The following is a 25,320-nucleotide window of genomic DNA, read 5'->3' on the forward strand; positions in this document are numbered from 1 at the left end:
TTAACAGGAGAAAAGGTTTATTTTGCATGCATACAGAGGCTGCCTAGAAAAGAAATACAAACCCAGAGAAGCAGTTAGGCCCGGGGTTTATGCACCATTTGCACAAAGGGTGATAAATTGTGGAGAAGAGATTAGACAAAGGAAAAGGGGGATTTGGTAAGCTGTGGGAAGGCGACTAGGAAACGTATGGTAAATAAGTTGTTTAGTAAGGTTTATTAGGCAGTCTCAAGTCATCTCAGGTGATAAGTTGGCTCACGGTTCTCCTCTTCCTGGTATGTGAGAAGGGGACACCTTTACAAATGGAAATTTCCTTTACAAATGGAAGAGAGAATTATGCCCTGCTTTTAGGCAGATGGGGGAGGGTAGAGAGCTCCTGCTGTGTTTGCTGTTTCTCAGTTGCCTTCAAATCAAAATAATCCTTATGACAAAGTGGCATATTTTGGTGTAACATATTCTGATCTCCTTTGTTTCTCCTGCCTGAAACTTTACAGGAACTTTCACATATGAAAAGTTGGTAGCTGTGGAGAAAAGATTTAGGTTAGAAGTTGCAGGGTAAGAGATCTGCAAAGGGGGAAGAACATCTACTGGAATGAGAGTAAATAAGCAGAAAAGAACAAATCTAAGCATGTTGCCCCATATCTCATGAAATCAGTCTCCTAGTCTCTCAGTCCTGGGAATAGGTCAGTCCAGCTAAACAGTCGTGTCTCATTTCAGGACGTGGTGGTGCAGGAGGGAGTAAGGTACCCACCTAAGTTAGGCTTCTATATGGTGCAAGCAAACAGGCATTTAATGAGGGTCATTTTTATGAAAACAAACAAAACCCAAAAAGTAATGGTTGAGCAGACCATAAACCCCCTTTGTGAGTTCAGAGGGCAGTCATTTGAGAAGACTTCTAGATGTTGGTCTTGAAGCACCTTTAGATGGTGGAGCAAGGACAGCAGTGGCAATCCGATGAATTTCCTGGTGTGCAGTGTAAATGTCTTTGGTGATGGCATGGACATCAGTGTCACGGTCATGGTTGTTTCTCGAAGCAGAGCATGGAAGCGTCCAGCTTCAGCTGCAGGGCTTCTTTAGATAGTCCCCATAAAGATCTGGGCAGTCAGCTTTTAGTTGGTAGGGGCACCAAGTCAGGAGGGTGAGAGAGAAATTGGAAACATTAACTACAGAGAAAATGGATAAAATGACAAGACCCAGTTTATAAATGAGTGAAAATAGCTCAAAGACAATGAACACTCACAAGAATGGGTTATAGTTTTCCATTGAAACATAACATTTCTGCCTCATTTCTATTAAAGATAATCAAAGTAAGACTATTTTGGTTGCAAAATAAATAGTCTCATTAAACTTAGGTTGATTATTTTCATAAGTGCAGCAAGGATGGTAATTGACCCTATACACCTTTTATTTTTTATTTTTTCACTTTATCCATTTATAGAATTTTGCAGAGAAATTTCTGTTCATCTTTTCCCACCAATCTCAATTTTATTGCCTCCTGTTTCCTCTCAATGGTTATCATCCCAAGTGAAAATCTGAATATTTTTTTCTATTTTCTCCATCTCTTGGTAATTCTAGTTGCCTTTTTTTTTTTTAATTTTTTGTTTATTGCAGTAACATTGGTTTATAACATTGTATAAATTTCAGGTGTACATCATTGTACTTCTATTTCTGCATAGATTACATCATGTTCACCACCAAAATACTAATTACAACCCATCACCACACACATGTACCGAATTATCCCTTTCACCCTCCTCCCTCCCCGCTTCCCCTCTGGTAACCACCAATCCAATCTCTGTCCCTATGTGTTTGTTTATTGTTGTTATTATCTACTACTGAATGAAGGAAATCATGCGGTATTTGACCTTCTCCCACTGACTTATTTCACTTTGCATTATACCCTCAATGTCCATCCATGATGTCACAAATGGCTGGATTTCATCGTTTCTTATGGCTGAGTAGTATTCCATTGTGTATATATACCACAGCTTCTTTATCCATTCGTCCCTTGATGGGCACTTAGGTTGCTTCCAAGTCTTGGCTATTGTGAATAACGCTGCAATGAACACATGGGTGCATGTACCTTTACAAATTGGTGTTTTCAAGTTCTTTGGATAAATACCCAGCAGTGGGATGGCTGGATCATATGGTAGTTCTATCGTTGATTTTTTGAGGAATCTCCATACTGTTTTCCATAGTGGCTGCACCAGTTTGCACTCCCACCAGCAGTGTATGAGAGTTCCCTTCTCTCCACATTCTCCCAACACATGTTGTTTCCTGTCTTGTTAATTATAGCCATTCTGACGGGCGTCAGGTGATATCTCATTGTAGTTTGATTTGCATTTCCCTGATAGTTAATGATTTTGAACATCTTTTCATGTGTCTGTTGGCCATCTGTATATCTTCTTTGGAGAAATGTCTGTTCAGGTCCTTTGCCCATTTTTTAATTGGGTTGGTAGTTTTTTTGTTGGTAAGATGCATGAGTTCTTTATATATTTTGGAGATTAAGCCCTTATCAGAAGTATGGTTTGCAAATATCTTCTCCCAATTGTTAGGTTGTCTTTTCACTTTGTTGATGGTTTCCTTTGCTGTGCAGAAGCTTTTTAGTTTGATGTAGTCCCTTTTGTTTATTTTTTCTATTGTTTCTCTTGCCCGGTCAGACATGGTGTTTGAGAAGATGTTGCTAAGACTGATGTCGAAGAGCGTGCTGCCTATGTTTTCTTCCAGAAGTTTCACAGTTTCAGGTCTTACATTCAAGTCTTTAATCCATTTGGAGTTAATTTTTGTGTATGGTGTAAGGTAAGGGTCTACTTTCATTTTTTTGCATATGGCTGTCCAGTTTTCCCAACACCATTTGTTGAAGAGACTTTCTTTTCCCCATTGTATGTTCTTGGCTCCTTTGTCAAAGATTAGCTGTCCATAGATGTGTGGGTTTATTTCTGGGCTTTTGATTCTATTCCATTGATCTGTGTGTCTGTTTTTGTGCCAGTACCATGCTGTTTTGGTTACTACAGCTTTGTAGTATATTTTGAAATCAGGGAGTGTGATACCTTCAGCTTTGTTCTTTTTTCTCAGGATTCCTTTAGCTACTCGGGGTCTTTTGTTGTTCCATATAAATTTTAGGATTCTTTGTTCTATTTCTGTGAAAAATATTGTTGGAACTTTGATAGGGATTGCATTGAATCTATAGATGGCTTTAGGAAGTATGGACATCTTAACTATGTTAATTCTTCCAATCCAAGAGCACGGAATATCTTTCCATTTCTTTGTGTCTTCTTCAATTTCTTTCAGAAATGTTTTATAGTTTTCGGTGTACAGATCTTTCACCTCTTTGGTTAAGTTTATTCCTAGGTATTTTATTCTTTTTGTTGCAATTGTAAATGGGATGGTATTCTTAATTTCTCTTTCTGCTACTTCGTTGTTAGTGTACAGAAATGCAACTGATTTTTGTATGTTGATTTTGTATCCTGCAACTTTACCATATTCGTTTATTACTTCTAAAAGTTTTCTGGTGGATTCTTTGGGGTTTTCTATATATAAAATCATGTCATCTGCAAATAGTGACAGTTTCACTTCTTCCTTTCCAATTTGGATCCCTTTTATTTCTTTCTCTTGCCTGATTGCTCTGGCTAGGACTTCCAGTACTATGTTAAATAGGAGTGGTGACAGTGGGCATCCTTGTCTGGTTCCTGTTCTTAGAGGGATGGCTTTCAGTTTTTCACCATTGAGGATGATATTAGCTGTGGGTTTCTCATATATGGTCTTTATTATGTTGAGGTACTTTCCTTCTATACCCATTTTATTCAGTTTTTATCATAAATGGATGCTGTATCTTGTCAAATGCTTTCTCCGCATCTATTGAGATGATCATGTGATTTTTGTTCTTCATTTTATTAATGTGGTGTATTACGTTGATTGATTTGCGAATGTTAAACCATCCCTGCATCCCTGGAATAAATCCCACTTGATCATGGTGTATAATCTTTTTAACGTATTGTTGTATGCGATTTGCTAGTATTTTATTGAGGATTTTTGCATCGATGTTCATCAGTGATATTGGCCTGTAATTTTCTTTTTTTGTGTTGTCCTTGTCTGGTTTTGGTATCAGGGTAATGTCAGCTTCGTAGAATGAGTTAGGGAGCTTCCCCCCGCCCCTCAATTTTTTGGAAGAGTTTGAGAAGGATAGGTATTAAGTCTTCTTTGAATGTTTGGTAGAATTCACCAGGGAAGCCGTCTGGTCCTGGACTTTTATTTTTGGGGAGGTTTCTGATTACTGTTTCGATCTCCTTACTGGTGATTGGTCTATTCAAATTCTCTACTTCTTCTTGATCCAGTTTTGGAAGGTTGTATGATTCTAAGAATTTATCCATTTCTTCCAGATTGTCGAATTGGTTGGCATATAGCTTTTCATAGTATTCTCTTATAATCTTTTGTATTTCTGAGGTGTCTGTTGTAATTTCTCCTCTTTCATTTCTGATTTTACTTATTTGTGCCTTCTCTCTTTTTTTCTTGGTGAGTCTAGCTAAAGGTTTGTCAATTTTATTGATCTTTTCAAAGAACCAGCTCTTGGTTTTATTAATTTTTTCTATTGTTTTTTTGGTCTCTATTTCATTTATTTCTGCTCTGATTTTTATTATTTCCCTTCTTCTACTGATTTTGGGCTTGGTTTGTTCTTCTTTTTCCAGTTCCTTCCGGTGCATTTTTAGATTGTTTATTTGAGATTTTTCTTGTTTGTTGAGATAGGCCTGTATCGCTATAAACTTCCCTCTTAGAACTGCTTTTGCTGTATCCCACAAATTCTGGCATGTCGTATTTTCATTTTCATTTGTCTCCAGGTATTTTTTGATTTCTTCTTTGATTTCTTCGTTAACCCAGTCGTTGTTCAGTAGCATTTTGTTTAATCTCCACGTATTTGTGGCTTTTCTGATTTTCTTCCTATAGTTGATTTCTAGTTTCATACCGTTGTGGTCAGAAAAGATGCTTGATATTATTTCAATCTTCTTAAATTTATGGAGACTTGTTTTGTGGCCTAATATGTGATCAATCCTGGAGAATGTTCCATGTGCCTTTGAAAAGAATGTGTATTCTTTGGTTTTTGGATGGAATGCTCTGTATATATCTACTAGGTCCATCTGTTGTAGTATGTCGTTTAAGGCCAATGTTTCCTTATTGATCTTCTGTTTGGATGATCTATCCGTTGGTGTAAGTGGAGTGTTAAAGTCCCCTACTATTATTGTGTTACTGTCTATTTCTGTTTTTATGTCTGTTAATAATTGCTTTATATATTTAGGTGCACCTACATTGGGTGCGTAGATATTTACAAGTGTTATATCCTCTTGTTGGATTGTTCCCTTGATCATTATGTAATGCCCTTCTTTGTCTCTTTTTAGTTTTTGTTTTAAAGTCTATTTTGTCTGATATGAGTACTGCTACCCCAGCTTTCTTTTCATTGCCATTTGCATGGAGTATCTTTTTCCATCCCTTCACTTTCAGTTTGTGAGTGTCTTTAGGTCTGAAGTGTGTCTCTTGTATGCAGCATATATATGGGTCTTGTTTTTTTATCCAGTCAGCCACCCTATGCCTTTTAATTGGAGCATTTAGTCCATTGACATTTAAAGTAGCTATTGATAAGTATGTACTTACTGCCATTTTTTAACTTTTTTTTTCTCAGTGTTTTAGTAGTCCTTCTCTGTTCCTTTCTTCTTCTATACAGAATTGATGGTCACTTTAGTTTGACCTCTGTCTGAAAGCTGTACTCTTTAACTCCCCTACTCCCTCATGTTTTTGATATCATATCTAACCCCTTTGTTGTGCATTTGTATCCATTACGTTCTAATCATGGAAATAGATAATTTTTCCTATTTGTGGTCTTTTCTTTTCCCCTTAAATCAGTCCCTTTAACATTTCTTGTAGCACTGGTTTCTTGGTGACAAACTCCTTTAATTTTTGCTTATCTGGGAAAATTTTGATCTCTCCTTCCATTTTGAATGATAACCTTGCTGGGTAGAGTATTCTTGGCTGTAAGTTTTTTCCTTTTAGCACTTTAAATATATCGTGCCATTCTCTTCTAGCCTGTAAGGTTTCTGCAGAGAAGTCAGCTGATAGCCTTATGGGGTTTCCTTTGTACGTAACTTGACATTCTCTTGCGGCTTTTAGGATTCTCTCTTTATCTTTAATTCTGGACATTTTGATTATGATGTGTCTTGGTGTGGGCCTCTTTGGGTTTATCTTGTTTGGGGCTCTCTGTGATTCCTGTACCTGGATGTCTGTTTCCTTCCTTAGGTTAGGGAAGTTTTCATCTATTATTTCTTGAAATAGATTCTCTGACCCCTTGTCTCGCTCTTCTCCTTCCAGGACACCTATAACACGGATGTTAGTGTGCTTGATGTTGTCCCAGACGTCCCTTAGACTGTCCTCAGTCTTTTTAATTCTTTTCTCTTTTACCTGTTCACCTCGGGTAATTTCTTCTAGTCTTTCGTCCAACTCACAGATCTGTTCTTCTGTATCCTCTACTCTGCTTTTGAGTCCCTCTAATGAATTTTTCATTTCCAGTATTGTATTCTTCATTTCTGATTGGTTCTTTTTTATATCTTCCATTTCTTTGTTGACATTCTCACTGAGTTCATCTATTCTTCTCCCCAGATCAGTGAGCATCCTTAACACTCTTAGTTTAAACTCTCTGTCGGGTAGGTTGCTCATTTCTGTTTCACTTAGTTCCTTTTCTGGGGTTTTGTCCTGTTCCCTTACTTGGAATGTATTCTTTTGCCTCTTCATTTTGCCTCTTTCCCTGTGCTTGTGTCTACGTATTAGGTAGGTCAGCTACGTCTCCTGCTCTTGGATAGGTGACCTTACGTAATGATGGCTTAGGAGGCTTCCAGTGTGCTTCCCTCAGTTCTCAATGTTCCAGGGGTGACCCCTATGTGGGCTACGTGTATCCTTCTGCTGTGGCCTGTTTGCTCTCCCTGTAGGCGCCGAGGGAGGCTGAGTTATGCTGCTGGCCAGCTGTTGTAATGCTCAGCTGCTTGTAGTTGTTGTGGGCCCTTCAGTCTCTTTATCAGCTGTGGGGAGCCCCAGCACAGTTGGCTGCAAGTTCTAATACCACATTTGTGTTGCAGTATTTCTTTTAAGTGAGTAGGCCCCCACCGTGGCAGGTTGTTAGGCTCAGGGCCTTACAATTGCTGTAAGCCTCCAGCCTATTAGGTCTCTTGTCAGCTCTCTGAGGATTGCAGCTGGGTGGGGCTGGCCTCAGGCACAGGAGCACCCAATTGTTTCAGGTTTTGGAAGGTGGAGCAAACCTCCTATGTGGGTCTTTGAGAAGTACAAGTTTTCTGCGGCTGAGAAGCCCTGCCGCCCACAGGTCCACACACACAGTCAACACAGTCCTGCCCCGTGTGAGTGCCCCGACCTCCCCAAGCGGACCCAGTCTCTCCACGGCGGGAGCCCCACACACTCTGCCACTGCCCCACACTCTCCACCCGCTCCTTGTGCACACCCTGCCCTGCTCAAGTCGGCTCAGCTGCCAGGCTGCAGAGAATCCAGTCACCAATCTATGCAGGCCCACAAGTTGCCTGAGGGCTTGTTGTTGGGTGGGGCCAGTCTCTAGGGTGGGCTGCCTGCCCTGGCTGAGGTGGATTAAATCGGTGCTCTAGCGGGTGGGGCAGACCCTGGGCTAGCAGGCCTCAGGGAGAACTCCAATGGCGTCTGTGTCAGCACGCTCACACCAGGCCACAACAATGGCCGCCGCCAATGTCCCAGTCCCTGGAGAGGTCTCACCCCTCACCGAGATGCACTCAGGGCCTATTAGGTGAGTCTCTTGTCACCAAAGCACTGTACACCTTTCTTTCTGGTGATTTTAGGGTGCTTCCTGAAACGGGTGAGTTTGCGCACGGGCCCTTTAAGAGCCAGTTTTAGTTTCTTTGTGAACCGGGTTTTCTGGGGGTACTCCCCAGTGTTTTAGTAGCAGGCACAGTCAGATATTCTGCCACTCGTCTTGATTGTGCTGGGTCCACAAAATGCCCACAGCGGGGGCGCTCCCCGGCTCAGGGCCCCATGCCTCCAGGGAGGCTGCGTACCTGTGGGCTGCTCCCGGCGGCCGTGAAGCTGGCGGCTTGTGAAGGCGGCGTTTTTCTCTCCAGAAGGGAGTCTCTGCCTCTTCCACCTTAGTTAGGATTGTCCGTTGTTGCAGGAGTTCCTCTCATCCAGTTTTCAGTTCTGTCTCAGGGGTAATTTTTCCACGAGTAGTTGTAAATTGGCTGTGTCCATGGGAGGTGGTGAGTTCCGAGTCCGCCTACACCGCCATCTTGACTCCTCTCCTCCCTATACACCTTTTAAAGTTTGCCTTGCTGGGGTCCGGCCCCATGGTGTAGCGGTTAAGTGCACGTGCTCCGCTGCTGGTGGCACGGGTTTCAGATCCTAGGCGCACACCCAGGCACCGCTTGTCAGGCCGTGATGTGGCGGCATCCCACATAAAGTGGAGGAAGATAGGCACCAATGTTAGCCCAGGGCCAGTCTTCCTCAGCAAAAAGAGGAGGATTGGCATGGATGTTAGCTCAGGGCTGATCTTCCTCACCAAAAAAAAAAAAAAGTTTGCCTTGCTGGAGCTTTTATAGGGAACCTCAGATTAGATTTTTTTGTTTGTTTGTTTGTTTTGGTGAGGAAGACTAGCCCTGAGCTAACATCTATTGCCAATCCTCCTCTTTTTGCTGAGGAAGATTGGCCCTGGGCTAACATCCATACCCATCTTCTTCTATTTTACATGTGGGACGCCTGCTACAGCACGGCTTGATATGCGGTGCATAGTTTAGTGCCAGGGATTTGAATGTGTGAACCCTGGGCCGCCAAAGCAGAGTTCGAGAACTTAACCGCTATGCCACTGGGCCAGCCCCTTAAAAGGCTCTGGAGGCTAGAAAGACAACCCAAGAACTCTCCATCAGACTTTGCCTGCAATACCTATAGATTTAGGTAAATCTCTCTCTTCTTGAGATCCCCAAACTATCCTAAGTCTCATGGGTCTGCCAGGAAGTGATATTCCTTGCTCACCTGTAAGACTAGGAACCATATATGCCAGGTACCAGGACGGTTTTTACAAGGGGCTTTGTAAAGATTGGCTCTCTAATGTCAACTTTACTTTCTTAAAACTGTCTGGTCATATCTGATGCACATCATTCTCAAATACGACATTTCAGTCAAAGGCTTTGTAATATAACCACTGTTTCCAATTGTGTCCTGTTATAAGGAGAATAGTTTTACTGAACTTATGCAAATAACGATATTGCCATGAAATAAGAATATCCATAAAAGTTTCCAAATTCTGGATGTGACATGTGGGAAGAAAAATAAATATTTTGTTTCTGTTTATAAAAGTATAATCTACAAATTGTTATAAGTTATAGATAGCTTAAGAGAAAAGAGAAGGAATTTCCTTGAATCTGGAAAATAAAACATTAAAGAACCAGTAATAACCTGAGAAAAACTCATGAAAGAAATCATAATCATTTTTCATCAGTTTACTCAGTTCCACGTGATTAATTCTCATTCTGCGTGATCTTGGGTTAGCGGTTTCATGAGCCCATCAGCTTCTCCACTATAGTTTTGGAAGCCCTTTTTATTTTTTAAGATGAAGTACTTTGGCCTGTAGTTGATTGCAAGAGCCATCAGGAAAGCATCAGAGTAAAACAACTGTCTGTGAGTGACAAAAGACTTAAAATGGCCGTGGTTAAAGATCTGATGAGTGTTCATTATAACTCAGTTGACAAGGAAATTTGGTTGTTGCTGTGACATTCAACATTTTAAGATAGTAAGTGGAGTTACGACTGATAATACTATACCAGGACATATCATGGACAGCAAAGAAATTTACAAACTTCTAGGAGCTTCACGCAATTTCTGAAATATTTGTATTAATAATATATACCTATACAAATATAACCTATAGAAGGTTTAGCATCACTTCTTATTTGACAATGTTTCCCATGCAATTAGGCATATGAAATAAACCCAGTTTAACATTTCTCTTTTTACAAGTTGAGAGAACAAATCCTTTAAGGTTTTCCAGGGGCCCTCTGGGAAGTTGTCAAAAATGTCAAAATGTTTGAACACTTGTTTAAATAAGATTACAGGTCACTGTGAAACAATACTTAGTTATCCATTTAACCAAAGTGACAGTAAAAGATTTCAAAGGTAAGTATAGGAGATAACATGGTTGTAAAAAAATACAACAAACAACTTAGCTTTTTCAATATCGAGAAGATTTGATTTTCTTTCTTTGTTTTTTTTTTTTTTTTTGTAATCAAAGACATGATAAAGACAACACCAACTACAGGAAATTAATCTGGTAAAACACAGAGTCTTTGTTTCCTAGCCAGGTTACTCAACGATAAAGAAAAACCTTTTACAATCTCTTATTAAGAACAGACCGATAATCCAAGAAATCTTTGTTCTTTTAACTAAACTCTAGTTTTAAAATTACTTTAGGACAAAAACAAAATAGCAGGTAATTATGAACTGTCATCTATCAGTCTTCTGTAGCAGATTAGCAAATCTGTGATTACACCATGTGGTGTAAGTGCCTGACATGAAGCTTTTGATTGCCGAGGCATCCACTTCAAAGACATCCATCCCAAATAAACACATTGCCAGCTACACAACTAGATAGAGCCAGACCACCCCACCCGTGAAGTTCCCCTTTTAGAAAGCTCTGGTTGACCTACATAACTGACCGTTTGACCATTTGCTTTTCTCTTCCTGCACTTTAATTCCTGCTCTTATGTTTTAAATTCACCAACAAAGACTGAACCCATGAAACCCTAGGCACCCCACCCTCGACTTCAATAAAGACAGAACCCCAGGTCTTCACGTGCTCTCTGCCTGTGATTTTGCTGTGTGGCCCCAGGTGTGCCGTGTACCCTCCAGGACCTGTGAGTAACAAGCCTTGTGTTTTCAAAATTTCATGATGGTTGTTGCTGAGGTGTATCTTGCAATCATAACAAGAACCACAGGGGCTGAGTCCAACCACAACATTGGCTCTGATCGGGGAAACGTCTGTGGGGGCCGCCTCAGATAGTCTGGGCCCAGGTGAGGGCTCAGACATTCCTAGCCCATAGCATCACTATCAATAGGCTGAGACCACCCCAAAACAAATCATTTCATAATTTTTAGAGGCATATAATATTTCTTTATAGTACAAATTTTCAATGTGGCAAAGGAACATTATTAACAGACCCAAATATCTTAAGTTTTGCTGTAAAAATAAGAAGCAAAAAGTAGATAAAATTAAACTTATGTTTAGTAATTAATATTTCCATATTTGATCTTATTTAGAAATGATGTAGATATTCAACCAATATCTATCATTTAACTTAACCCAGTATAACTTTAAGGTTTAAACTTACCAAAAAGATTTTGGAAGCTATTTTTAAGCACATATATTATAAAACATAATTATCATTGAAAAGTTCACTTATAAACTTTTACCCCACTTAAATCTATTTAATTCACGTGTTCCTAATAATTACCTTTGGATTGCTCATGAAAGTTTTATGAGATATTAAAAAGCTAGCTATTATCTTATTTTTTGTTGTTGAAAAATTTTGTAACATATGCATGTTGGGCGAGTATCAAAAATCACAGAAGTAAAGGGGCTGGCCCCACGGCATAGTGGTTAAGTTGGCATGCTCCGATTTGGTGGTCTGGGTTCATGGGTTTGGATCCCTGGTATGGACCTACACCACTTATCAGCCATGCTGTGGTGGCAACCCACATACAAAATAGAGGATGATTGGCACAGATGTTAGCTCAGGGCTAACCTTCCTCAGCAAAAACAAAACGAAACAAAAATATCACAGAAATAAAGAACTTAAAAGTTAAACATATGACTCTTTTTTTTTTAAACTGCTGTGTTTGACATACATATCAAACAGTTAAGTTTTTGTACATTTTGTTTTCAGGATAAATTATAATTTTATAATCTTGTTAAAAGATAAACTGAGGCATATTAAATATTTTAAGACTTTGAGAAAAAATTGATTTGAATTGGGCAGTGCCAAACCAGAAGTGGTTAGAGGAGCTCCACCAACAGGAGCCAGAGAGACTTTTCCAGAGAAGATGCAGAAGCAAAGCAAGGAAATTGCTGATTGGCTGCAGCTGAAAGCCTAGCTGGCTGTTTGTGATCGGTTGTCCTCAGGTTTTGATTTTGTAACCCCGAGGCATTTACAGCTTAGGTTTCCGTCTGCTTAGGCAGGCTGCCAAGAGCATTAGAGCCACCTCAGTCTAATGGCGTCCTTGTTTAATTAATTTAACAATCTTAAACATCTAGTAGAGATAACATAAACTTATTCAACTAGTAAACCCAGGCAGAATAAAAATTGTATGTCTGTATTATACTAAATGTTGACAACTTTGAAGACATACCTGTTTTTATTAAACCAGCAAAATCAAATTAGCCTTATTTACCAAAGATTATCCCAGACCATGTGAACTTGAAAACTACTTGGGTTAGTTCCTATTTTTCTGAGAGTTTTAGGACTATCTAATTTACATAGGTGCTTGTTTTTTTCCTAAGCCAATTAAAATCAATCTCTTTTATGAGATTTTACGAGTTAATTTTGACAATACCATCTGGAGGTAAAAATACCACATGTACTTAATATGCACACACAGACATAAACATACAGCCAGACGCAAACAGAAGCAGCTTTCGTCCTAAAAGTTTAGTCATGAGTCAGGCAAACACAGTAATTCAAAACTCATTCGTTTATATTAAATAGTTGGATCCAAATTGTGTTTTTGGCAGATGGAACAGGTTTAGGTTACCTGCTCAATGAGGCCTAAAGCTTTTTACCAACATTTGTGGAGAAGGCTTTTAAGATTCTCGTTTGCCCTGATAATGTAATCGTATGGAGGCTCTGTACTAAATTTTGGATAAGAGACCTTTTGGAAATACCAACTGGCTGTCTGAGTATTTTTAAAGCTCATATGAGTGGATAAAATATCCAGTTTGTTTTCAAGAAGTTAGAGTAAGATGCCCTTCAGTCTGGGAGTCAAGAGCCTTGGAAGTTTGCATTTCAAAGAGTTGGCTTTCAGGTCCTTGAGAAGACCTGTTATTAGAGGTTCAGGGCAATTACTATTTAAGATTTTCCCCCTTTTTTTCCTGAAGTGCAGAACAGTTCCATCTCCAATGTCGTGACCTTTTACAGTACCTGCAAGTGTCTTGAGATGAAGAGGGGAGATTTGGGAATTGGTAAGCAAGATGGATGGGCTTTGAATTACTTCTAGAGCCACATTTCCTGTTTTTGTAAAGACTCAATTAGTAAGACAGGGACAGTTGTTTTTCCTCAAAGAATTCCTTGAGGAAAGCAATTCCCAATTCCTCAAAGAATTGGGTCACCTCAATGATAACATCAAGGGGCTGACCCACCCATCCAACTACATTATCTTGAATTTGTTTCTTTATATCAGGGAGATTTCCAACTGAGATGGAAATCTAAAGACTCCTAGATTCTAGATTTAGACTTGTATGCCTTTGGAATGTTTTTTTATCTAAGTCTTTCTACAAAGGCTTGAGGATGTTCTCTTTCCCTCTGAGTACATAATTCCATTTTAGGCCCGTTATTCATATGAGGAAAGGCCTTAAAAATTTGATTGGACCCCAAGCATAAATCAGCCCTGAATATTGGCCTCCAATTGAACTAATTTCTCACCATAGAGTTCTTTTTTAAAAATCCTTTCAGGGGCCAGCCCTGTAGCCTAGTGGTTGAGTTCGGTGCGCTGCGCTTCTGCAGCCCAGGTTCGCAGGTTAGGAACCCAGGCACAGACCTATACCACCGTCAGCCATGCTGTGGTGGCGACCCACATATAAAATAGAGGAAGATTGGCACAGATGCTAGCTCAGGGCTAAACATCCTCAGCAAAAAAAAAAAAAAATTCCTTTCAAATATCTTATTAGGTTTTGTCTGGGACAAACAGTAAATTTTCCTGGCAGTATTAACCCCTCCCCTTTTTCTCTTTTTCTTTTTCCAAAAGTCTACCTATTACAAATGTGACTCAAAATCAAAATCAATAAGCCTTTTGATAGCTTAACCACGGATGCCAGAGGCATCTCCAAAGAGGGTGCATAAGATGCAGCCACCGTGACCCAGAGTCACTCACAAAGATGGCCCAAAGAAGAAAGACCTAGGTGAACCCCCTGAGAGCTGACAACAGTTGGTAGGATGTCAGCCACAGTGGGTGCAACCCATACTTCTGTCCAGCCAACTACAACCTGATGGTTGCCTGCCTGTAGAGGCAGGCCTGATAACCTGTGCCCCTGCAGGCAGAAAGCCTAGTCAAGCTTTCAGACACAAAATGAGACAAACAGGAAAACAATGGTTGTCCCTGGGAGAGAAAGGATCAACAACCAACAAGTACTCAAAACCAAGAGTTACCCAAGAGTAATACCCAAAGAAGCAGATCCTCCAAGTGTTTTCTCCTGCGAATCTAAATGTAGACAAGGGGAGGCTCCTACTGCCCTCATCTGATCAGACTCCAAGCAAAAATCTGAGAGTCCGACTTGGTAAGAATATTTACTTTTTGCAAGCTTTGTCAGATATCCTGAGTTCTCAGCTACAAAATGATTGGGGTATCCCAGCTGTCCTTTTGTGACTGCCAAAACTCTAGAGGGGGAAAGACTCCACCTTTTCCTTTACTCTCTGAGGTTCGGTGACTGAGGCTTGTGAATTAAAGCTGCAAAAGACAGATTAACAGGGGAAAAAGTTTATTTTGCATGCATACAGAGGCTTCCCAGAAAAGAAGTCAAAACCTAGAGAAGTGGGTAGGCCTGGGGGGCTTATAGGCCATCTTTAAAAAAGAAGATAAATTGTGGAGAAGAAACTAGACAAAGGAAAAGGGGGATTTGGTAAATTGTGGGAAGGTAACTAGGAAATGTATGGTAAATAAGGGTTGTTTAGTAAGGTTTGTAATCAAGTCATCTTAGGTGATAAGAATGGTCTCCTTGGTTCTTCTGGTACAGGAGAGGGGGACACCTTTACAAATGGAAATTTCCTTTACAAATGGAAGGGAAACTTATGCCCTGCTTTTAGGCAGATGGAGGAGGGCAAAGAACTCCTGCTGTGTTTGCTGTTTCTCAGTTGCCTTCGGATCAAAATAATCCTCATGCCAAAGTGGCATATTTTGGACCGTCATATTCTGACCCCCTTCACAAATTTCCATGGTGTACATACCCCAACATGGCTGATTTCAAGTGATGTTACCAAGGTGATCTCACGGCATGTGGAGTTCGGAAGAGGTGCACACAGTGGCGCTAGCAAGCTGGCCTGAGCCGGCTCAGCACACTAAGTCTGCATCTCCTTTCTCCTACACCAAGAGTCTTGGTGTCAGGTACACAAGGACTGACAGAATGTCCCATAGTTATTAATTTGCTTTATCCTCTCTTATACACGTAACAATGTTAGAATAACTCTACTACAAATAACATTGCTACCAGTATGCTTACTGAAAACAGCAATTTGTTTTTGCATTTGTGCTCTCCATTCTTCTCCTATTAAAAAAAAAAAAAGTTGTAGTACATCTATTTTGTCAGAGCGTATGGCTATTCCATACCATACTCTTAACCCCACCTTGGTCTTAGTTCAAAAGAAACTGTATCTCTGACGTTCACCACTGGTCTTTACATCACTGTCTCTCCCTACGCATTTTGATTGTCTGAAGCTTGTTTTCTGGAAGAAATCATGGGAACTGACCACTCTCAATTCCTGCATGTTGATAACAGTTATCATTGACCTTTATACTTGAAATTCACTTTTGCTGCATATAAAATCCTGGTTCACATTTTTCCTCCCTTATGAAATCTTAAGTATGTGTACTGTTTTCTTCTGGCATAAAGCATGCTGTCAAAGTCTGACAATAATTGAAATTCTATTCCCTTACAAGTCACTTGCTCTTTTTGTCTAGATGCCCAAAGATACTTTCTTTTCATTTTTCTATAAAATCCAATAATTTTACTAGAATATGTCTTGGTGCTAAGCATTCTGAGTTGATATTCTCAAGTACATAGGGTGTTCTTTCAATATGTTTCAAATACGAATTTTTTAATTTCAGGAATGTTTTCTTGAATTAAAGGTTTGATAAATAAATAAAAAGCGAGGGCCAGCCCTGTGGCTTAGCGGTTAAGTGTGTGCCCTCCGCTACTGGTGGCCCCGGTTCAGACCCCAGGTGCGCACTGACGCACCACTTCTCCGGCCATGCTGAGGCCGCGTCCCACATACAGCAACTAGAAGGATGTGCAACTATGACATACAACCATCTACTGGGGCTTTGGGGAAAAAAAAGGGGGGGAGGATTGGCAATGGATGTTAGCTCAGAGCCGGTCTTCCTCAGCAAAAAGAGGATTGGCATGGATGTTAGCTCAGGGCTGATCTTCCTCACACATAAAAAACAAAAAAAAAACTGTTAAAAAAAAAAAAGCGATAGGATATACTGGAGTAGATGAGGAAGCCATTTGGTGTAAAACTAATCCAGCCTGACCTTGTTTTTCCAGAAAGGCCTGACGTGGCCTGTGGAGCATGCATTGTACATCTGCTTTAAACATTTACTATGTCCCAAAGACAAGAATGAAGCCCTTAAAGAGAGGGATGTAGCTTCCCCCATACTGGCATTTCTTTAAGGATAAGCATCTCTTCCTGGAAACTAAGGACTAATTATTGACCTGCTGCTCACCTTGTGACCACTGACCTACTGACCACTGACCTGCTGTGCCAGCTAAGCATCATGTAACCGTAGTAAAAGATATTCCTATCATACGTGATATATGCTCTTTGTTTCAAGATGGTATATAACCACTCTGTACACCCCACTTCTTTGGTGCCCTTCCTTCCTTGGGGAAGGAAGGCCCCAGGCTAGTCCTCAGATCTGGCTCATAATAAACTCACCCTAATTTTGATTTATAGATTGATTATGGACTATTTGCATCGAGAGGTTTTAGAATTGTTCTCTCATAGTGCTTTTCATCTTCAGGAACTCCTATTATTTGTTGGATATTCTCGCCCGTTCCTCAATATTTGCCATATTCTTTTAAACTCACTTTATCATTCCTTTCTTTCTGATTTTTAAAAATTTCCCCTTTTCACCTTCTATTTTTCTTAAAGTGTTGTTGGTTATGTTAGTTCCTCTTTTGTTCCTTTAGTCTTCATTTCTTAAATTTTTTCATTTATTTCTAATTCTTTCCTGAGTTGTCATTTCATTTCTGAGGTTTCCTAATTCTGATTTATGTTGTTCTCTCACGTCTTCTGTCATTCTCTTAACGGCTTTAGCTTGTTTTGAAATAATAGGTTACAGTTTTGGTCTGTCTTGTGGGCACGTCTTTGTGGCCAGCTTTCATTGTCTGTGGGACTGTTGTTCCACTTCTTATTTTTTTCTGATAATAACTTTCTATGACATTCAACCTCAATTCTTTTCTAATGCTCATTCTTATGTGCATTTACTTCTGAACATTTCAAAGGAGCAGAGTTCAGGAGAGCTTTTGCAACTTCACTTATAGCAGCATCTTCTGCTTTCATTAGTGTGCTAAAATATGGAAGCTTGCCTTCTGAACTTGCCCCTTTCCCACTTTTATCTGCACTTTTCCTACATTTCTCTTGTCCATGTCCTGCAAAATTCTTATTCTATCCTGGGAGTCTCCCTTCATGTGGGGTATTGTCCCAGAAGGAAGGACTACTCCAGTCCTTCAGGGCCATCTGGGGGCCCCTTGCACTTACTCTCTGTTGGATGGGGGAAAATCCTGCCTGTTTTCAGCTGCTATTCTCTCCATGCTTTCCTGGGGAAACCTGATGCTATTTTGAGGTTCCCCTGTCTTCAGGTCCATTAGATGCTTTATTGTTCCCCTGTTTCTACCAGCACATAGGCTGATATCGCCAGGTCTTGCAGCCATCTGTGGTTCGTCCTCATTCCCTTTACATTTTGGAGTTTGTGGGGATACCTTGCCAACTAGCATCGTCCCAGGTGTGGTCCATGGGTTTTGGTTTTGCTAGTTACTCAGTCCACAGCATCTAATGGGTAAATGGCCCTTGATCCATGTTAAAAAAAAAAAAAAAAATTTTAATGAGTCATTGTCAATAATTTGCACTATGGACTCTGACTTGAAAGAAACACATTAATGCAGAAGAAATCAAAGTAACCCTCCCAAGAAAGCCCTACTAACAACCAAGCTGCTTAAAAGTAAATATCCTTAAAAGTAATTAAATTTCCTTAAACTTCTGACAACTACTTAACACATCTTAATGTTCTCAGCTCATCTAATACATTTTTATTGAAAATCAACTATGTGTTTTATATTCTACTAAATGCTATTCTGGATATAAATAAGTATGAGGCATAGCCTCTCCCCTCAAGGAGTTTCCAATCTAGCTGAGTTTATATTGGATACATGAAGTAGGAATGCAGTTTGTAGACTGCAATGATATAAGATGTATCAATCATTTAACCTCTGTTGCAGATTGACTATAATGTATCATGTGGCAACTCCCCCTTTCCCTAGTTCTCTGTAATTTATCAAGATCACACTGCACGCACTACTTGGAGAAAAGGAAAATGGATGGAGCAGGTATTTTTTTGACCTTAGATATCATAATCTAAAACAGGATATGGAGGATGTTTACCTTAAGGGAAAAATTGCAAAGGTCTAACAACTGAAACTAAATTCCAAATGGCTAACTGAGATAGAAAAAATAGTTCCTTTAAGTTCTTTTGCCACCTTAAGAACTCAATGTGTCAAATCAAGATTTATAAAACGGATAAATTGGGAATAGTAATTTACATCAAAAAGAATTCTTTAATTTATAAATTTGTTACTAGACGTTTCCTTCCGATAGTGAGCTCTCATTCTGCTTTTGTATCTGACTTGCTTTTTTTCTTTTTAAGAAATCTTGAGGGCTTACTAAGAAGCAAATTTATAATAAGAGGCAAAAGGTAGGCGGCCCCAACTAGCAGGTTTGACTTGCTTTTTTTCTGTTTGCACAAGTTACATCCCCTCACTCCCTTCACAACTTGGTTATGGTGTCTTGTTTGATTTCCTGGTGATTTTCTATAAAAAGTTCAGTACAGTGTTAACAGAAATGAGCAGCTTTATGAGGCAAAGATAAGTTTTAAAGAAAAGTGAGGTTTTATTAAAAGGTTTGCAAACTGGGGAAGTACACCTCAACCAGCAAGTTGATAGGTGAGCCCCGCCTTGGTCTTTGGGCAGCTGTTATTTATTTATTTATTTTATTTACTTATTATTATTTTTTTTTGTTAGGAAGATCGGCCCTGAGCTAACATCTGCCAATCCTCCTCTTTTTGCTGAGGAAGACTGGCCCTGAGCTAATATCCATGCCCATCTTCCTCCAGTTTATATGGGATGCCGCCACAGCATGGCTTGACAAGCGGTGCGTCAGTGCGCGCCCGGGATCTGAACCAATGAACCCCAGCCGCGGCAGCAGAGCGCACACACTTAACCGCTTGTGCCATCGGGCGGCCCCCTGGGCGGCTGTTTTTTAAAGGCAAGAAGTGCAGAGTTTGCAAGGCTAAGGCTGAGTCCAGTTCTGATTGGTTGCCCTTCATAGTACAATGGATCTTGTGTCCGGGGCTTTCTAAACATCCTAACTGCAGGGAAAGACTACTGTATTGTTCTACGGCCATCTGGTGACAGTCAAGGTTAAAATGTAATTTTTTACTTCTGCCCATAGTTCAGCCTTGAGGTGGTCATGGTAACCGTCACGTCGACCCTGGCCTCGTTCTATCAACAGCGTACAACCAGGTTGGGAGTCAGCTCTGTCAGAGACCTTGGGACTTCTTGGACTTTGGCTTTTCTCTTGAAATGAGGGTGGAATACCACGTGTGTAGACAGAATTCTACATTGTCCCTCAGGATGCCTCCCAGGGTACACATACTGTTGAATCCTCCCTTTGAAGGTGGGACCTATGAATATGGTGGGATATCACTCCTGTGATTAGGTTATGGTATATGGCAAAAGTGAACGGATATTGCAAAGGTGATTAAGTTCCCTAATGAGCTGACATTAAGTTAATCAAAAGAGACTATTGTAAGTGGGCCTGATTTATCACATAATCCTTTAAGAGGGTCTAGAGAAGAAACAAGAAGTCAGAGAAATTCAAAGCAGCAGCAGCAGACGCTCCTGTTGGCCTTGAAGAACAACTGCCATGTTGTGGGGGGGCCACAACGGCAGGGCACAGCAGGCCCCTGGGAGCCGAGGGCCTCAGTCCCACAGCTTCAAGGAGCTGAATTCTGTCAATAACCAGTGAGCTGGAAGAGGACTTGGAGCTTCCAGGTAAGAACTCAGCCTGGCTGCCACCTAGATTACAGCCTAGACCCTGAGCAGAGGACCTGGCTAAGCTGCGCCCAGACTCCTGACCCATGGCAGCCAGGAGATAATAACATGGGTTGTTGTAAACTGCTAAATTTGTGCTAATTTTTACACAGCAACAGAAAGCTAATACATCAAGTCTTCACAAAGGTCATTCTCGTGAATTTCAGGATTCCTATTCTCTCTTTCCCCGGCTTCACCTCCATCTCACAGCACAGTTCCTAGAATGATCTTTGAAAACACCAAGGAGATAAGATCACTTAGCACCCAGGGCACAGAAAGGCTCAATGCATGTCTTCTGCATGAGGGAACAAAGTCAAGAGGCAAACGTCTGGATACTCCAGAGCGCTCTGCTTCACATGTTTCGCTTTTCTCCAGTGTGTTCATTGACAGGACACAGGTAAATATTTTACTATTGGGCAAACATGGTTAAAACGTAAGAACAGTCACTCGACTCTGTCTTCTGAGGCTCTCCCACACCAGTTTACATTGGAAAGGGGGAAGAATCAAGGCTTTCTTAGTATGAGCAGGCATTTTCTATGCGAGACAGCAAGGAGATTTAAACTACCACAAAAATGTTATATACAGTGTAGCTGCTCCCATAGGAAAAAAAAAATAAGACAGTGAAGTAAAACATAAAACTTAAATGTTTGGAGAGGAAACCAATTACTTAAAGGTGCTCCATAGAATTAAAATTAGTTAATGGCATTAAAAGTCAACTAATAAAATTAGTTCAAAATATGAACTTTCTCTAACAGATCTTGTGTTTTAGCAAATTTGACCAAATGTGGGTAACATTCATATGATAGAAAATGCTTTATATACTTTATTTGCAAATTAAAAATTACATTAAAATATTGGGTACTATTTGAAACTAGTCTGCATTTGCATATCTTGGGAGATTTTTGTCTTCAAAATTCTATTTTATAAATTTTATTTACTCATTTTTAATCTGTTTCTTGAAATTAATATTTTAGTGGGAAAATTACTTTGTATTAGCATTCTTGAAGGCATGTCAATCAATATAAAGATTCTGATAGAAATCGGTCTAGGTAAGCCAGTTCTCAAGTTGGAATTGGTTGCACCACATTCTTTTATATCTGTGGTTTTGAAAATCAATGTTGTTTTATTAATTATACTCTTAATAGTACTTTTAAAAAGAGAATTATCCCATACAATTATTTTGCAAGTTAAAATGCATTGTATAATTCTGTTAGGTCAGATTCTGTTATGTTTCAGGTGTAAATGAAGTACTTTAAAAATACATTTCTTAGGGCTGGCCTGGTGGCATAGTGGTTAAGTTCACACGCTCCGCTTCGGCAGCCCGGGGTTCACAGGTTCAAATCCCGGGAGCAAGCCAACACACCACTTGTCAAGCCATGCTTCGGCAGGCGTCCCACATACAAAAATAGAGGAAGATGGGTACAGGTATTAGCTCAGAGCCAAACTTCCTCAGCAAAAAGACGAAGATTGGCAACAGATGTTAGCTTAGGGCTACTTCCTCACCGGAAAAAAAAAAAAGGATATATTTTTTTCAACTTTTTACTGTGAAATTTTTCAATCATACAGAAAAGTTTAAAGAATAATGAACACCCATTTACCAACTACCTAGATCCAATAGTTGTTAATATTTTGCAATAAAAACGTATTTCTTAGTCTATGTTTTACAGACTTAACAAACATTACTAAATAATTTAAACTTACACAAAAGTAGAGAGAAATATAATGCATGTTTGTATTGGTTTTCTATGGCTGCTATAACAAATTACCATCAATTTAGTGACTTAACACGACACACATTTATTATCTTCCTGTTGTGTAGGTCAGCAGCCCAACTCGGCCTCACTGGGCCTTTATCTCACTGATTTTATCAAGGTGGCTCTAGAGAGAATCCACTTCCTCACCTTTTCCAGCTTGTAGGGGCCACATTCCTTGGCTTGTGCCCCCTTCCTCCACCTTCCAAGTCAGCAACAGCAGGTGGAGTCCTTGTCAGGTTGCATCTCTCTGACCCTCTGCTACATCTGAATGTTTGAGGCCTTCCAAAATTCATGTGTTGAAATCCTAATGCCCAATGTAATGGTCTTAGGAGGTGAGACTTTTGCAGGTGCTTAGGTCACGAGGCTGGAACTGTCATGAATGGGATCAGTGTTCTTAAAAGAGGTGCCACAGAGCTCCCCTGCCCCTTCCACCATGCGAGGACACAGCGAGAAGGCGCCCGTTAGGAACCAGGAAGAGAGCTCTCACCAGAGTGCAACCATGCTGCCACCTTGATCTTGGACTTCCAGTGTCTACAATTTCGAGAAATAAATTTCTGTTGTTTATAAGCCACCCAGTCTGTAGTGTTTTGTTATAGCAGCCTGAAAGACACTCTCTTTTGTTATACCTCACTCTGATTTTGATACAGCTGGGAAAGGTTCTCAATTTGTAAGGACCCAAGTGATTAGATTGGATCCACTGGGATAATCTCCTCAGCTCAAGGTCTTTAACCTTCATCACGTCTGCAAAGTCCCTTTTGCCTTGTATAAGGTAACCTATTCACAAGTCCAGAGATTTAGGACGTGGACCTCCTTGGGCCGGGGAGGGGGGGGCATTATTCTGCTGACCGCTGTGCCACGCACCCATCTCCTTGCTTCAACACTATCAACATTTTGCCAATATTGTTTCTTCTCTCACTTCCCTACTTTTTTTTTTTCTGGAGTATTAAAGCAAATTCCAGAAATCATATAATTTGCCTGTAAATACTTTAGTATATTTCTGTAATCTTAAAAAACATAACCACAATAGCATTAGCACAGCAAAATTACCAATAATTCTTTAGTGTCTTCTAACACCCACTCCATGTCCGAGTTTCCCAATCTTTTCAAAAATGTTTTTTTCTTTTTTAAAGCTAGTTTGTCCTAATTGTGACCCAAACAAGGCCCACAACTGCATTTCGCTAATGTGTTTCTTCAGCCTGCTTTATAATAGATCTCTCTCCCATCATCCTCTCTTCTTTTCTGATGCTATTTATTTGTTGAATAAAGAAATTGGGCCATTTGGTCCGTAGAATTTCCCACCTGCTGGATTGGGCTGATTGTTTCCCAGTGATGTAAGATAAGATGTTCCTTTGGTCCCTATGTTTCCTTAAGCTTGTAGTTAGTTATAGACTTAACTGGATTCACATTTTTTTCCCTTTTCTTTTTTAGTTAGTGAGAATACTTTAGAGGTGATGCCATCTACTTCCTCTTGCATCCTATCAGGGTACATAGAGTCTGGTTTTGGTAACGTTAAAATTGTTCATCTAGACATATTTGAAAAGATTACAATATTCTTAATTAATAATTACCAGTTACTGCTTACTTACCATACACCAGGCATTCTGCTGGTCGTTTTCTATGTGATTTCTCATATTACATGTCAGTACATTAACTAGATTCACAGATTCGCAAAAACATACCAGAACTGGTTGGTCGGAAGACCGTGTGTTACTGCTCTGAGCTTCAGTTTACTTCTTGTAGCACGGGGTGACGATTCCTGCTCTTAATGTAGGCTTATTTTGAGGATTATTTGAAGTAAACTAGAACACGCTATGCTATACTGTTATAACATTAGTAATATTAGTTAAAAAAAGAAAAGAAAGGAAAACTCACAATAAATAGTCCCTCTGACCGCCTCCTTTGCTCATCACGCACTTCTTGAAGGCACTGCCAGGCCCTGGGGAAGACAAGGCGAAGGAGACGCGGCGTGGGTCCCGGGAGCGCGGTCTGGCGGGGAAGGCAGAGGAGCCGGCGGTCACGGCGCCGCCCGACAAGGCGACACCGCGGCCGGCAGTCGCTCACCCGGGCGGCCGCCTCCCGCGGACCGGCTGCCCCCCGGGGCGCCCGCGGTTGCGGGCGCTTCTCGGGACGCGGCTCGGCGGGCGCGCAGCGGGCGGAGCGCACGGCCCGCGGGGAGCCCAGCGCCGGGCCGGGCCGCGGCCGCGCGCAGAGGACGCCTGGACTCAGGGCCGGCACGGCGGGGCCGGGGGCCTGCGCGCGCGGCCGCCCCGAGCCCGCCGTTACCTGGCGGCGCCCCTCCTGCCCCCACGGGCCTGTCCACGCCCCAACGACTTCTCGTCCGTGCGCTCCCCTCGCCTTTCTCGGCTGTTGTCCTCGTCCCCCGCCCTCCGCCGTCTGCGGCGACTTCCCAGGGGGTCCACTGGGCGACAGTACTCAAGACTCCAGCACACAGAAAAGTCTAGAAGACATTTTAGGATGGCACCAAGGACCGCGTCGTCGAGGTAGATGCAGCCAAGTGGATGTGTTTGCCTTTCTTTGGACCTATTGTTTGGAGTTGCCAGTGGAGCCCCCGCCGTGGCGGTCTTCCTGGGAGGCAGGCCGCGAGCCCGGGGCGCGGGCAGCCCGCTCTGTCCGCGGAGCCCGCCAGCTCCCGCGGCCCGCCTTCCAGAACGCCGGCGCCGGGCGGGGCCGGGGCGGGCCTCTCCGGCACGACTCGGGGTTTCTCCGCCCGACTGAGGCCTCCGGGGCGGGGTTCCAGGAGCCACGGTGACACGCCGGGCCGCCGCCGCGGAAGCAGGAAGCGGCGAGGACGCTGGGCCCGGGCTCGGAGGACAGGTGAAGTGGTGCGGGCCGGCTCGCCGCCCGGCGTTGTTGCCTTTCCCATCTACCTTGCGTTGTGCTGAGCGCCCAGGGCAAGGAGGATTTTGCATGTATCCTTGTGACCGTGTTGTAATATTTATGTTTCTATGTTAATTGCTGTTTTTTTGTCACTGCAAACTGGCACCTCCTTGCCCTTTTAGGATTGCAAGTGAACCTACTGAAAAACAATATTCTGGGAATTAGTTATTTGCTGGAAAATCACTATTACTTAAGGACCACGTATTAAATCCTAGGGGCCTCACACTTCCTAGTTTACTGATGTAGATTGAAAAAAAAAATCTGTCTTATTTTAAAATTCCATTTAAGATGGAAAATTTAACATGCAAATAGCCACTG

At 41.3% G+C, this 25,320-nt stretch overlaps 2 protein-coding genes across 7 annotated transcripts in view; one reads left to right on the top strand and one right to left on the bottom strand.

Annotated features, from left to right (window-relative positions):
• On the bottom strand, nucleotides 1-25,034 carry LOC147915253 (uncharacterized). The gene is made up of 3 exons (XM_087439399.1): nucleotides 24,388-25,034; nucleotides 23,977-24,090; nucleotides 1-1,103 (listed from the first exon to the last, which is right to left on the bottom strand). Exons 1-3 carry the CDS (start codon nucleotides 25,032-25,034, stop codon nucleotides 1,100-1,102), a joined length of 765 nt encoding a protein of 254 aa, XP_087295525.1. The 3' UTR covers nucleotides 1-1,099.
• The window catches only part of MPPE1 (metallophosphoesterase 1), a 21,768-nt gene continuing 20,924 nt past the window's right edge, over nucleotides 24,477-25,320 (top strand). For 3 of the 6 annotated variants that reach the window (XM_014780300.2, XM_004421124.3, XM_087438963.1), the window contains exon 1: nucleotides 24,853-24,939. The gene's annotated coding sequence lies outside the window, so the exon portion shown is untranslated. Of the gene's footprint in view, nucleotides 24,606-24,841; nucleotides 25,035-25,320 lie in introns of those variants that run through there. The other 3 variants (XM_087438965.1, XM_087438962.1, XM_087438964.1) reach the window with 3 other exon arrangements.

Source organism: Ceratotherium simum, chromosome 14 (genome assembly GCF_057802395.1).
Source record: "Ceratotherium simum simum isolate JZ-2026a chromosome 14, ASM5780239v1, whole genome shotgun sequence".
NCBI lineage: Eukaryota > Metazoa > Chordata > Mammalia > Perissodactyla > Rhinocerotidae > Ceratotherium > Ceratotherium simum.

Coding starts and splice junctions, on each gene's coding strand:
- LOC147915253 (XM_087439399.1), bottom strand. CDS start 25,034: ATGCAAAATCCTCCTTGCCCTGGGCGCTCAGCACAACGCAAGGTAGAT. Junction 24,091..24,387: donor GGCAGGAGGGGCGCCGCCAG/GTAACGGCGGGC, acceptor CTTCCCCGCCAG/ACCGCGCTCCCGGGACCCAC.